Here is a 14,345-nt window from a genome sequence, read left to right as displayed (position 1 = left end):
ACCAAAAACATGTCAGAAAAGAATTACCCAACTGAGCCAACCAAGCTATGGAATTATAAAACATAAGAAAGCAGGCCACTAAGTGTTGTGCTTGCATTTCACAGGAAAGACTATTGATTTATCTGCTTGAGTTAGGCTTCCTTTTGTCAGTTATGACAAACTTATTAGATTATGTAAAGAAATACCACTGTCTTAGTCTGTTTTATGCTGTTGTCACAGAATACCACGGACTGGGTAATTTATAAGTAACAGAAATTAATTCTCTCACAGTTCTGGGGTCTGGGAAGTCCAAGATCAAGTGGCTGGCATCTGGTATGGACCTTCTTTCTGTGTTCTTACATGGCAGAAGAGCAAAAAAGTGCAAACCCACCCCTGCAGGCCCTTTTCATAGCAACTTTAATCCATTTATAAAGGATTACTTCTACCTCCCAATACTGCTGCAGTGGGGATTAACTTTCAACCTGAATTTCTGATTATGTCCCAGAGTTCTTGTATGTTGTAATCATATATATTCATCTTTTTCCTTGTGATTATCTTCATGCAATCACATGAATGGAATCCTCCATCTTGTCCTCCATCTCTGATATTCTTTCTTCTGTTTGACCTTGTCCATTGATAATATTATTCACTGTGGTTTGTGCTGATTTATTGAGGTTTTTATTTCTAACATTTCTGCTTGGTTATTTTTCACAATTTCCATTTCCTTGTAGAATTTCTCTTCCATGTTGCTGACTTTCTTGTCTAAGTCTTAGATTGTTTTCCTAACTTCATTTATATGTTTATTTGAATCCTCTTTGAAGTCACTGGCCATTTTTATCAGTAGTCTTCTGAATTATTTCTGACATTTCAGCCAATTTATTATCTTTGGATTCAGCTGTTGTGTTGTTATGGGCATTTGGAGGAGAGACACTGCCTTGGTTTTTCATATTTAAATTCCTATGCTGTAATTTGTGCATCTGTTAGTCAGTTTCTCTTTTACTTCCTGCATAAGTGGAGAACCCACTGCAGTAATAAGGTTAACAATTCAGCAATAAGTCTAGTATTTGAATGAGTAAAAAACTGGAACCCTTATCTGTCTCCCAACTAAGGCTGTGTTGGAGCACAACTCTGGTTTCTAGGGCAATGATCTGGGAGCTTAACCCTGGTTGGAAAGTATAGGGAATAGAAATTGAGTAATACAGGGGATGGGTGTGGTGAAGGGAGGGGAGTAGAAAGATAGAAAGAAGGGGAGGTAGGTATAGGAGATAATAGTATGAGAAACAGAATTGTTTGAAAGATAAGGAAAAAAAAGAATTTTTTTTCAAACGAATTTTTTTTTTAAAAGAGAAAGAAGGAAAGAAGGAAGGAAGGAAGGGAAGGGGAAATAAACAGCCAAATGAATCAGCTCTCAGAAGCCCTGCCCACCCTTGCCAACACCTGGACTGTGAGAGGTTTTAACATCTGCTCTGTGCTCTTGTCATGGTTTTAATATTCATTTCCCCAGTGTTGGGCAGCCTGGACATTCTCATATGTTAGTTAAATATTAGAAGTCCTCATATCCTCTTTCATCCATTTTTTATTTGAGTTTATTCCTCTATGACAATGAAAGTGTCTCACCGCCCCCCCACCAAAAAAGGAAGAAAACAAATTAGATGAAGAGAAAAAAAGAAAAAAGGATGGGGGGCAAAACCTTTTATTTCTCACTACAGAAAAGAGCTGGTACTCCCTGTGTTTTGTCCAAGATAATTATTCTTGCCTCAGTTGTTATCGGAGTAGCTTAGAGAGGGTGAAGTTGCACCTGTAGCTTAGGTGCAGGTAGGACATCAGAGGAAGGCAGCTCAGACTGTGTGGCTGACACACTCCAGGGCAATTCTCTTAAAGCACTTTGCCCTGGAGTTGTTCTGGGACTGCATGGCCTCTGTCCTTACAGACTGAGCCTTCCTGGTGAGGTCTGAGCTAGTGGGGCCACTCCTTCAGTGAGTAGGGCCTTAGTGAGCAGGACCTTAGTTGATGGAGCTCCTGTAGTTGGAAGCCCAGGACCACTGACCTCTGAGCCTTTTCTTGCTTTTGAGATTAATCCCAGTCTAACCCTCTCCCTGTCTTCATTTGCCTGTGGTGGCAATCTCCCATGTAGACACTGTGGTTCTAAGACTGGAAGTCCCCAAGCTGAGACCCTTTAAATCCCCAGTCACTCAGTTTCAAGGCTCAGCTGCCTGTCAGCAGTTTGCAGACAATCAGCTGCTTTAATTTGAGCACTCAGTGCGGGCTTGGTGCTGGAATTGACCTTATTTAATGGAGCTGCTGTGGTAGGATTGGGCAGGCTGCTGACCTCTGGGCCTTTTGCTGCTTCCTGGGCTCCTGCTAGGGACCCTCAGATTGCCCCCAGTCCAGTCTTCTTCTTCTCTGTATCTATCTGCCTCTGGTGACAGACTCTCACACCGACACTAGCTGGGGATCCCAGAAATCTCTGGGCTGTGATTTTTCAAGTCCCCTGGTTTTCTCAGTCTCAAAGTTCACCTGCCTGCAAGGAACTTCAGAAATCCGATCTCACTACCAGTAAAGAACAGGTACTTTGTTTTGAAAATTTTCTACAGGCAGTTGGGCCAGGCCACTAATACTACACATTTCCCTTCTCCAGCTCCCTTTAACTTCTCAGCTCTCCGCAAGTCAAAATCTCTCCAGAAGTCTCTTGTGGCCATGCCCCTCCCATACACTGAGGTCAGGTGTCTCAAGACTCCCTAAGCAGTATTGCTCTTTGTTTTTAGTCTTGATCAGGAGGCCCTCTCTCAAGATGGCACCTTGCCATAGTTCTCTGAGATAAGGGAAAAGAAGGATTGTCTTGTCTGGCAGCTGGGGTGGGAACCTCAAACTGTTTTTTAATTTACTCTGTCACCTTTCTGTTTCCCTGTACAGTTGTCTTGTCCCTCTTTTGTGGTTTTCAGTGCTCTTCCTCTCTTTTGCTCTTCTGTATGTAGTCTCTTCTTTGTTATCCAGATTTACCCAAGGGGTCCAATGGAGGAAGCTTCTACCGCTTCACCATCTTGTCCCTCTCTCCTCAACATGAATTTTTGGAGGGGACAAAAACATTCAAACCATAGCAACCATTGTTTTCATTCATTAATTCAAGAATCCTCATTTTCGAACCGAAATTAGACAATTACATAATTTGTAAGGAGCTGCAGAAAGACATATGAGAACTGCTGAAATATATGGACTACTTCAGAGCAATCATCTTCATGAAGATAAATTATTAGAGTCATGAACTGTTGTGCACAGTCTAATATGTGTGGTACAAAAAAAAAATCCTACCCAAAATGAAAAGACTGTGTTTGATACCCAAAGGTGTTAGCAAGGTGACCTGGGACCTCATTTTCCTGAGGTACTGAATGGTGGTACATCAGAAGCTCTTAACTTTGAGGACACATTAAAAATGAGAGTTTATTTAAGATACAACTTATACACAAATTAAATGAGTCAGAATCACAGGAAAAGACCCAGTTGGGGAAAGGTGATTTCTATCCTTTCCCTCCATTCTTTCTTACTCTTCCTTTGTAATTGATCCTTTTCAAGTAAATTGACCCATGTCTACTCTGCTGGTCTGGCCAAACAGCTCAGCATTCTTTGTAACTGGCAACCTCCAGCCATCAGACTAGATAGGTTTGCCCAACTTACTGTTTTTTCTCACATTTCACTCTCTCTCACACCTATACTGCACTGTGGCCATCCCTTCCAGACTGGTTAATCACCAGTGATTAAGATGAAGACTGGGCAAAGATAGAGGGTGGGCTTTGGAAAGGCCTGGCTTGCTGAGCAGAGCTCCTGCCTCCTGAGACCTGACTGTAATACCTCTTTGACATCATCAAAACCTGACAAATACCTTGAATATCTTGTATCTCTGCCTATCAATTAAGACATTCCTTAAACTTTTTCTTATGATTATCAAACCTTATCAGTTGGGATAAACATAGTAAAATACATATACTACAGATTTTCTTCTGAACAAAATAATTTTTCTTCTTGAAAAACAGGCAGTCAATTGATATGGCCAGAGTTCAAAGAGTCCAGGAGAACTCAAAGTTTATATAAGTTTTATTTTAATAAGTTTTTATGGCAAATATACATGAGCCAGAATACATTTTGTTTTTATTTATTAAACTTGACTCCATCAGTAAGCAAAGGAGTTGAATCAGGAGGGACTACACCTACTTCTCTAGCTGGAAGATGGGTATCAGTGAGCAGCTGGTTCCTCTCTCTTGGGGAGAAGGCAGGAGTGAGGGCAGTACACAAAAGAATTTGGCTCTATAATAGCTGTTGACATTTCAATTATCCCAGGGCACACTCTTCTAAGACCCACTCTATTCATTTGACTCATCCTGAGACCCACAAAGCTTAGCCACTGATCTACAGTAAGTGTCAAGAAACCTGTTACCATAAACCATATGTCTCCAGAGAAGAAAAATGCCTGAACTTTCAGCCCTGGGGATATCTCTAGCTTTCTCTCTTTTAAAAAAAGCATCCAATGAATAGGACTCTCTTATCTTTAAATATCCAATGTTAAGGAATGTCAATTCAGCCAAACCATTCTAGTGAGTTAGTAAAAACTGAAAGAAGAAAAGGTCTTTAAATACTGTAACGACCACTGCAGAAGTAATCTTGTGTCAATTGTTTAGAATTACCACATCATGTGTTCTCTTCAAATTTCAAGACAAGAGTGTTCAACATGAAGTCCATTAATGACCACTGGAATGGAAACAGCCAGGTTTTCAGAATGGAGGTAACAAGTTATGACCAGAGTTAAGCAATCTCCACTTTTTTTCTAGTCTTAAAATTTCTAAATTTAATAGCCGTGTTTTCTACAATGCAAATACTAACTGTATGTTACAAATTAAAGTAAGCCCCAAAATTTTGATCTAGTTTTTATCTTCACAAACTCAATAATAAAAGCAGTTTTGCTTTCTCCTTGATGTATATAGCATAATTAATTCCAATCACTTGATCTTATCCAAAAGGCTGAGAAGTGATAATTCCTATCTAGAACACCTGAAAGAAAATAAATAATAATGACTCTTTTAAAAATCACCTTGGAGGAAATAGCTGCCTTTTCTTGATCAAAATTTTTATACTTTTTTCCTGCATCTTGTTCTGCTGATACACTTTCTGAATTTTCTGATGAAATTAGTCGCTTTCTTCCTTGCTGTGTCACATTTACTGGAGTTTCATCTTTATAGATTCCTTCTTTTCCACTTTCCTGGATTATGTTTTTATCTGAAAGACATACAAACACACACATATAAAGAAAAAGAAGAAACTTATCTTCTGTACCTTTAAATGTCAATACTCCATTATCCACCCCCTCCACAAAAAAAAAAAAAAAAAATCAGGATAAAAGAACACCACAGCTCACATCTGTAATCCTAACTACCAGGAGGCAGAGATCGGGAGGATCGAGGTTTTAAGCCAGCCCAGGCAAATAGTTTGCAAGACCCTGTCTCAAAAAAACCCTTCACAAAAATAGGGCTGATGGACTGGCCCAAGGTGTAGGCTCTGTTCAAGCCCCAGTAGTGCAAAAGAAAAAAAGAAGAAAGAAAGAAAAAAAAGAAAAGAAGACCTAAATTAATGCAAAGTTGTACACTTCTGAAAGAATATGTAAAGTATACTTCAATAATTCAGATTTTTAATAAAACATAGTAAAGTACTACTACATACTTAAGAAATAGCTAAAATTTAAAAGACTACAACACTATAGGAGAGTGAATATGTGGAGTAACTAGAACTCTCTCATATATTTCTAGGGCCTATGTAATGGTACAACTGCTTTGTAAAAAAGAACATGTATCTAATCACTGATTTAGCAGTTTCACTGTTCCATGATTATTTAAGACAAATTAAAACATGTCTACAAATGTACTTGGATAAGAATACTTATTGAAGCTTTTTTCACAATAACATCAAACTGAAAACAATCCAAATGTCCATTAATAGGGTAGTGAATAAACAATCTGATAGTCAATAACAGAATACTCTTTAAAATAAAAAATATATTTTATATATAAAAAGTATAAATGAGTCTTAAGAAACTTGGCTGAGAAAAGTAAGTTAGACACAAAAGACTGCAATAAGTAATAATGGAATAAGAAACTCAGAATATTGTTCGGGTTATGTTTTGTTTTGTCCTTTTGTTTTTTATAGTACTAGGGACTTAACCCAGGGCTTTGCACATGTTAGGCAAGTGCTCTACCAGTGAAGCCACACTCCCAGCCTACACTGTTAATCATTAAAGCTATGTAATGGGTGTGGAGATTAATCATTCCTTTTTCTTTTATTTAAAAATTTTTCACAATGAAAATTAAAAAGACAATGTTTAAAGTTTGTAAGGTTTCCCATTTTCCTATTTCATCAGTTTTTATATTCTGTAGAAAAATCCTTGAAAAGTACTTTGATAGCTGAAACAACCCAAAGCAACAGAGCCAACAGATCATGGACTGAAATCCCCAAAACTGTGAGCCAAAATAGGCCTTATCTCTCTATAAACTGATTAGTGCAGGCATTTGTTAGAGTCATGAAAAGCTGACTATCATTCTCATGCTCACTACAGCATTATTCACAACGGTCAAGATAAAGAAGCAATCTATGTGTCATCAACAGATGAATAGATAAAGAAACATGGTTTGTGTGTGTTTATCTATGTATCTATGTAGATACATACAATTTTAGGTGTAACCTCTTACTGATATAGGAGCTAGCATAATTATGTCTTCTGCTAGGTATCCCTGTTGTTTTAAGATTTTTTAAATGTTTAGTAACTGTCTTACTCAGGCAAAATTATATATATATATATATATATATAATGCATAATTTTAATATGCACAATGGAATACTATATAGCCTTTAAAAGGAGGAAGTTCTGTTATGTGCTACAACTTGGAACTAGAGGGCATTACATTAATTGAAATAAGTCAGGCACAGAAAGATAACACTACCTATGATATCACATATATGTGAAATCTAAAAACATTGGTCTTATAGAGAGTAGAAAAGTAGTTATCAGAGGTTGACAAGAAGGGACGGAGACAGAAAAAGAGGAGATGCTGATCAAAGGGTACAAAGTTTCTGTCAGACTGGCAGAGTAAGTTTTAGTGACCTACTGTACTGCCTGGTGACCACAGGTTATAAGGTATTGTTTTTCAATATTGCTAAAATAGATTTTTAATATTCTTTCCACAAAAATTTAAGTTGGTGAGGTGATAGATATATTAATTAAATCTTTCAAAATATTACCTTGTATTCCATATATATTACTTTGCCAATTAAAATAAATAAGAAATGCTATATAGCAGAACTGGAGGAATTTAAAAACTATTTACATAGGTTTTTGACTAAGTTTTGCATATGTATATTAGAAATGCAATCACTTCCTTCCTGATAACACGTTCTTAGAAAACCTCAATCTGGAGGGCCTGGCTCAAAGTGGGCCAGACTGATTCTCTTGCCTGAAATTTACAATTCAGAAAACACAGCTTCCCAGTAACTAGTTGGTAGTGAGGGCTTAAGGAGAGAAGAGTTAGGCCCATACCAGAAGTTAGGTAAGCTAAAGCCCTGTGCAAAGTCATAGGAAAACAGAAAGCATCAGCCTCTGCTACTAAGAGAGAGAAACAAGAGAGGTCTCTGGACAGAGAAGGAAAAGGGAGGTACTGCCTGATCACCATCTCCCATGAGACCTGTTACATACTTCCTGTACTTGAATTTGCAGAGACAACTTGACTAACATTGTAAGTTCTCCTTTAATTAAATTAGTCTGAATAAGTTCTGTTACTTCCCAATAAATGAAGAATTTCCCAAATATGACAATTAGTAAACATTTTTAAAATCTTGAAACAACAGGAATTCCTATTAGGAGAATCATGGTGATATCTGCCATATGGCCATATCAGTAAAGTTGCACTAGGACAGAGGTCAAATCTTTGAATCTCCCAGCACAAATATTGTGCATCTGGCATTTTTTAATGAAATTAACTTTAAGTGCTCTTATTGTGCTTCCCTTTTCACTAACAGGTTCATTTGAAAATCTATATTAATATTATAAGTTTGACAATAAGATAAAAGAGCTTTTTAAATGAAAAAAGTCACCAGGATGGTGTTTGATAAATGGCATAAAGTAACAGATTATTTTTTTAATTAGAATTCAGGTACACATCTAAAAAATTCTTAGGCTGGTAGGAATAATGATTCATCCCTGTGATACTAGCATTTGGGAGACCAAGATAGGAGGATGCCGAGTTCAAGGCCAGCTTGGGGTACTTAGAAAGACCTTGTCCAAATAAATAAATAAGTCTTAGGCTAAGCTATACCACACACAATACTACTCTATATTTGTTCAGAAAAAACTTTTAAATTCTGCTAATGTTTTCTTGAAAGTCATCGTAAGCAGAAACAAAGACCTACCTCCACTGATGACAGATGCTGAAAGGTCTTTATCACTTAAATTTTCTACTAACATCCAAGCTGGAAGGATTCTTTTCCTCTGGGTAGGGTTTGACTGTTGCTTGCTAAAGTCTGTACATTCACCTATAAAAGACTAAAGAGGGCACCTATAAATTCATTCCTTAAGATAACTATGCATCCTTAATGAATTTGTAAATTTATTTTTACTTTGCAGAAAACTACCACTGAAATATTCATCTCCTACTGTGGACTGAGACTTTCTTAAGTATTTTTTATTTTTTGGTGGTACTGGGATTTAAACTTAGGGCCTTGCACTTACTAGGCAAGTGCTCTATCACTTGAGCCACATCTCCAGCCAAGACAGTTAAATTTCTTAAACTCATTAGATCTACTAGTTGAAATGTTAGCCCAGTGTGATATTCTTGAGAGCTTTACTTTGAAACAACAAAAGCAGATCAACACCACCAAGACTTATGATATGCCTTATTTTAGCTGTCTTTTCTCTCCTTAATATAATTTGAAGAACGTGTTGTAAGTGGATGGGATCTTGTTTCTCACCACACTATCTGTGGTAGTAGTCTGGGTCTTGGTTACTTCTGTGCTTCTTTCTGGCTGTGAGGCACCAGTTGTCTTATCAGGTAAATTAATCACAGAAGACTCTGATGTTTCATTTATTATATTGTCTTCATCAAGCATTTGACTGTTTCTATAACATAAAATAGAAACGTTCTTTTTAATCATTAAAAACACTTCTGCTGGCAACCAAGTCATAGTAAATGTGATTCTTTTAAGTATATCTGACTGGGGAGTTATGCTCTTTTTCTCAAACTTAGCAAAAACAAAAAAACAGATTATAGTATAATAGAATAAAATACACAGATTAGAATATGTTCTTCATCTTTTGTCACATATATTGCCACAAAATACATCAATCTTTCCAAGTCAGGGGCCTAGAAGCCACAGAAGTTTATAAGATATGTGGCTTCTCTCAAGGCTAAAGAGCTATTTACTTACTCAATGTTTGCCCAGATAAAAGTCAAGATCACCACCTTGTATCTAAAGGCATAATGTAAACTACAAGAACATCAGATAATCTAGTTAGGCTGTCAGAGGAAAAATTAATAAAGTCCTGATTTCAGGTTTACACACAGCTGCTACCAGAATTCTGTCTAGTAACTCCCATTTGTAAAATCTCATACCTGCACCATGACTAGAAGCTAAAAGTTCTGGCACAGAAGAATCCATGGTGACATGTTTACACATACTTGCAGAACTAATGATCTCGTACTCTCTGCAAAGTGCAATAGCATCAATCTAAGTCGTTGGTTCATTATCAAAAAGGCATATGTCGTGCTTCAATTTAAATAATATCCTTAAAAAAGGTAAAGCTACATGGACAGAAATCACATCAGTGGTTGCCACGTATTGGGGATGCAGTGCAAGGACTATGAAGAGGTATGAGAGAAATTTTGGGGGCAATGGAAATGTTTTATATCTCATTATCATGATTATATATATATAATATATATATTTCTCAAAGTACATTGAGTTGTACAATTTAAAAAGGGTCAATTCTACTATGTGTAAATGGTCCTCAACAATATGAATTTTTAAAAAACCTGAAGATACAAGATTTTAGAATTTTAAATTATTATTATTATTGTACTTGGGTACATTGTGAAATTTACAAAGTGCTTATAATACATCTTAGTTAAATTCATCCCCTCCATCATTCTCCTTTATCCCTCCTCCCACACTCTTAGAATTGTTTCAACAGGTCTCATTTTTCCATTTTCATACATGAGTACTTAATATTTTCATCACATTCACCTTCCTACACCTTTTCCTTATGTCCTTCCCTTCCCACTGGTAGCAACCCCCAGACAGGATCTGTTTTTACCTTCCTGTCCTCCTTTAAAAAAAAAAACAGACATTTTTGTTTAAGACATCTATACAGGGAGTTTCATTATGACATTTCCAAGTATCTATGTATTATATTCCAAATTGCTTCACTCCCTCCATTTTTCTCCGTTCTACCTTAGTCTGCTTCTTATGGTGATCTCAATAGGTTAGAAACTCTGTATTTTTATAGGAATAATATCTCTGAAAGGTAGAGTTGAACTTCACTGGCAGGAATCATATTCCGTTCTAGGAATGTGTTTATCTGCTCAACAGCTGGCGAACATTTGTGATGTTTCCATTTTTTGGCTATTAAAATAATATTGCTGTGAACAGCCATGTATAAGTCATTGTGTGGACATATGTTTTCAATTCTTTTGGGTATAAACCTAGAAGGAGAATTGCTGTACCACATAGTTGTTTTATGTTTGAAATCCTGAAGAACTATCAGAACATGTTCTAAGAAGAATGCACCACTTTACAATACCACCCCAAATTATAAGAGTTCCAGTTTTGGATAGAGTATTAACACACAAAAATCAATAATGTGATACTTATATACGATAATGGAAAAATGAGACCTGTTAAAACTATTTTAGGAATGGGGGTAGAGGGGATAAAGGAGAATAATGGAGAGGGTAAATTCAGCTAGGGTATATTGTAAGAACTTTGGTAAATGTCACAATGTACCTCCAGTACAACAATAATTTTTTTAAAAAAAGAAGGAAAAAATAAAAAAAAGAGCGCCAGTTTCTTTCCATCTTCATCAATATCTGTTAATGCCTTTTTTAATCAGAACACAGGACATGGTACCTCATTAGGGTTTTTTACTTGAATTTCCCTATGACTAGTGATGTTAATCATATTTTCATGTTCTTATTAAGAAATATCTGTTTAAATCAGTTATACAGTTTTTAATTGGATTATCTTTGCATTATTGAGTTGTAAGAAATGTTTAGATATTCTAGATATGTCCGTTATGAGACATATGACTTACAAATACTTCTCATTCTGTTTGTTAGCTTTTTACTTTCTTGACAGCATCCTTAGAAGCATGGAAATTTTTTTAATGTTACGGATTTCAACTCATCTACTTGTTTTTTGTTTGCTGTGTTTTTGGTGTTATATCTAAAAAACACATTACCTAGTGCAAAAGATGGCAAAGATTTATACCAATGCTTTTTGCTTTATATTTAGCTTTCTGATCAGTTTTAATTTTTATATGATTTAGGTAAAAGTCTACTTTCATTCTTTTACATGTGGATATCTAGTTGTTCTAGCACTATTTTGGATAATTCATTTTCCTCATTTAATTAGTTGTGGCAATCCTCTCAAAACTCAAAAGACCATAAATGTAAGGGTTTATTTTTGGTCTCTCAATTCTATTCCATTGATCTATTAAGTCTGTCTTTATGCCAATTCCATTCTGCCTTGATTACTATAGCTTTGTAGAGATTTAGAAATTCAGAAGTATGAATTCTCCAACATAATCCTTCCTTTTTTTAAAGATTGTTTTGGCAATTAACTTATTCTTAAGCCTTCAAAATACATTATAAATTATGTTTAAGTAGTTACGTATTTTTGCATCTTTAATATAAAATATGCTATTAATATGAATGAGCTAGATCTAAAACTAAGTTTTAAAATAGTTATAAGTAAATTAAATTTTTATTGTCATGCTACACTGGTATTTTCATTGCTTTATTTAAAATGGAGAACAAGGAGGGCAGAACTGGCCCTGTCTAGAGGGATGGCACCAGTGGCAGGGGGGAAGATGTGGGGAAAAGGTGTAGGAGAGTGAACATGGTACAAATACTGTGTACATGTGTATGTAAATGGAAAAAGAGACCTGTTGAAACTATCCCAGGAATGGGGGGAATGTGGTTAAAGGAGAATGATAGAGGGGGTGAATTCAAGTATGATATATTTGATATATTGTAAGACCTTTTGTAAATACCACAATGTACCCCAGCACAATTAAAAAAAAAAACCAAAAAAAAATTAGTGATTAAAATTAGTAACTTAATTTATATTGAATCTAAGTACCAACATCTTTAACAATTTGATAAAAATTTAATTCAATATGACAAAAAAATTTCTTTTCCTTTCCTTAAGAGTGCCTTAAAGAAAATCTCCCTAGAAAAACAATGTCATATATCCTAATTGGCAATGAAGTTCAGCTATGAAAACAATATCTTATACTTATCACAATATCACTCAATTTGATATTCTCAAATATTTCATTCATGTATTCAAGAAATCAACACTTACTAAGCAAGCACCCACTATTGGAGATATAACAGGAATACAAAAATAACACTGTTGCTTCAATATAAAATGTTGTCATTTAATTACCTAAATGTAAAATCAAATATTTTTTTCTCACTTGGTTTTCTCTTTAATTTCTCAAAACAAAGTGTAAGTTTGGGTATTTCTTTTTATTTATTTATGTTTTTGGTAGAACTGCTGTTAAACTCAGGGCCTCATGCTTGCTAGGCAGGCACTCTTACTGCTTGAGCCACTTCACCAGCTCTTTTTTATAATGGGATTTTTCAAGATAGGGTCTTGTGAACTATTTGCCCTAAGTTGACTTTGAACCTCAATCCTCCTGATGTCTGCCTCCTGAGTAGCTAAGATTACAAGTGTGAGCCACTGGCACCCAGCACTTTTCTAGTATTTTTAAATTTTTAAAAATATTTCAACATATAGAACTATATGGAGAATATTCTACCTACCTGTCTATAAATATGAATAATTATGTATCTTCCACCCCAAAAGAAACATTCATATTTTTCTCCATATTAATTGCAAATATAATTAAAGCCCAACCTGTACTGAGCTTCAAACGTTTTTCTCTACCTCCTATTCTTTCCCTAAAAGTATGGAATTTATAGCCAGAATTTAATGCTTTTTATTACTATGCATGTCTTTATTAATTTATTATATGTATGTATAAATTCATTATTTGATAGGAATAGTATATCCTTAAACATTTGTAAATGTTTGTTGTTTTATCCAGATTTTAATCTGGAGCTCTCTCTAGTTCATTCTTTCATTCCAGTATAGAATTTATGAAACTTATTAGTCATTCTCCAGGTATTTTCACAATTCAAGTTGAGCACTCTCATACAGCAGGTGGCAGTCTGTAGAGCACAGCTCTGGGAATAGCTGATGTGAATTTGGATTCTACTTTGCATGTATAGCTCTGTGACTTTGGACATGTCTCAAGCCTTCTATGTCTGTCTTCATCTGTGACACAAGAATATTAACAGTACCTATTTCCATAGAGATTGTTAGGACAATTTAAAAGTTCATACATGTAAAGTTTATACAGTAGTATAACAGTGGCCACTCCATTGGGAGTTGTCCTTGGCAATTACTTTTGCTTCCCCTCCCTTTGCCTCAAATTCTAAATTCTAAAGAAAAACACCACCTAAATGATTAAGATGTTGGCAGCTAAACAATCTTTCTTTAGAACCCAGAATACCTGGTACTTTTCAGATAACATCAGAATATATAATGCCCACCCTTATTCTTTAGCCCTGTGCATCAACTAACACAAAGCATGTAAAATATTGAAATATCGAACTTGTAGAAAATTAACATGCCCACCTTTGTTATTTGCAACAAGCCTATTTCAACATAAACGTCTGAGTTTATGCTGATGAGGGGACTTTTGGAGCCCCAAAACATGGGGTGGTAGGGAAGGTGGCTTCTGGAGAACCAATCATATGATTACAGGATTAGAGCTTCTACCCCACCCTACCCCACCCCTGACTTCCAAGGAAATGTAAAGTTTCCAGATTTTTGAAAAAGGTGTGTGATTCTAAGGAGGTTTGTTACAACACCACCAACAAAAATATTTCTTTACATCCCTCATATCAGCAGCTGGTGAAAAACAGCATGCCTTATCATGTATAAGAGAAAAAAGGAAAGGAATATTCGGTTAATGAATTTCCATTAGCTAAAATAAAAAATAATTTCCTATTTACTATTAAAATATTTTAGATATAACTCCTGTATGT

At 35.6% G+C, this 14,345-nt stretch overlaps 1 protein-coding gene across 2 annotated transcripts in view; it reads right to left on the bottom strand.

Annotated features, from left to right (window-relative positions):
* Positions 1–14,345, bottom strand: part of Aplf (aprataxin and PNKP like factor) — a 104,376-nt gene that overhangs the window by 55,574 nt on the left and 34,457 nt on the right. For both annotated transcript variants that reach the window (XM_020177435.2, XM_020177434.2), the window contains exons 4-6: positions 8,980–9,127; positions 8,422–8,554; positions 5,060–5,244 (exon numbers count right to left, since the gene is read on the bottom strand). In XM_020177435.2, the coding sequence (XP_020033024.1) occupies positions 5,060–5,244; positions 8,422–8,554; positions 8,980–9,127 (466 nt within the window). The remainder of the gene's footprint in view (positions 1–5,059; positions 5,245–8,421; positions 8,555–8,979; positions 9,128–14,345) is intronic.

The sequence above is a fragment of the Castor canadensis genome, chromosome 12 (assembly GCF_047511655.1).
Source record: "Castor canadensis chromosome 12, mCasCan1.hap1v2, whole genome shotgun sequence".
NCBI lineage: Eukaryota > Metazoa > Chordata > Mammalia > Rodentia > Castoridae > Castor > Castor canadensis.
This window is presented reverse-complemented; position numbering and strand designations above follow the sequence as displayed.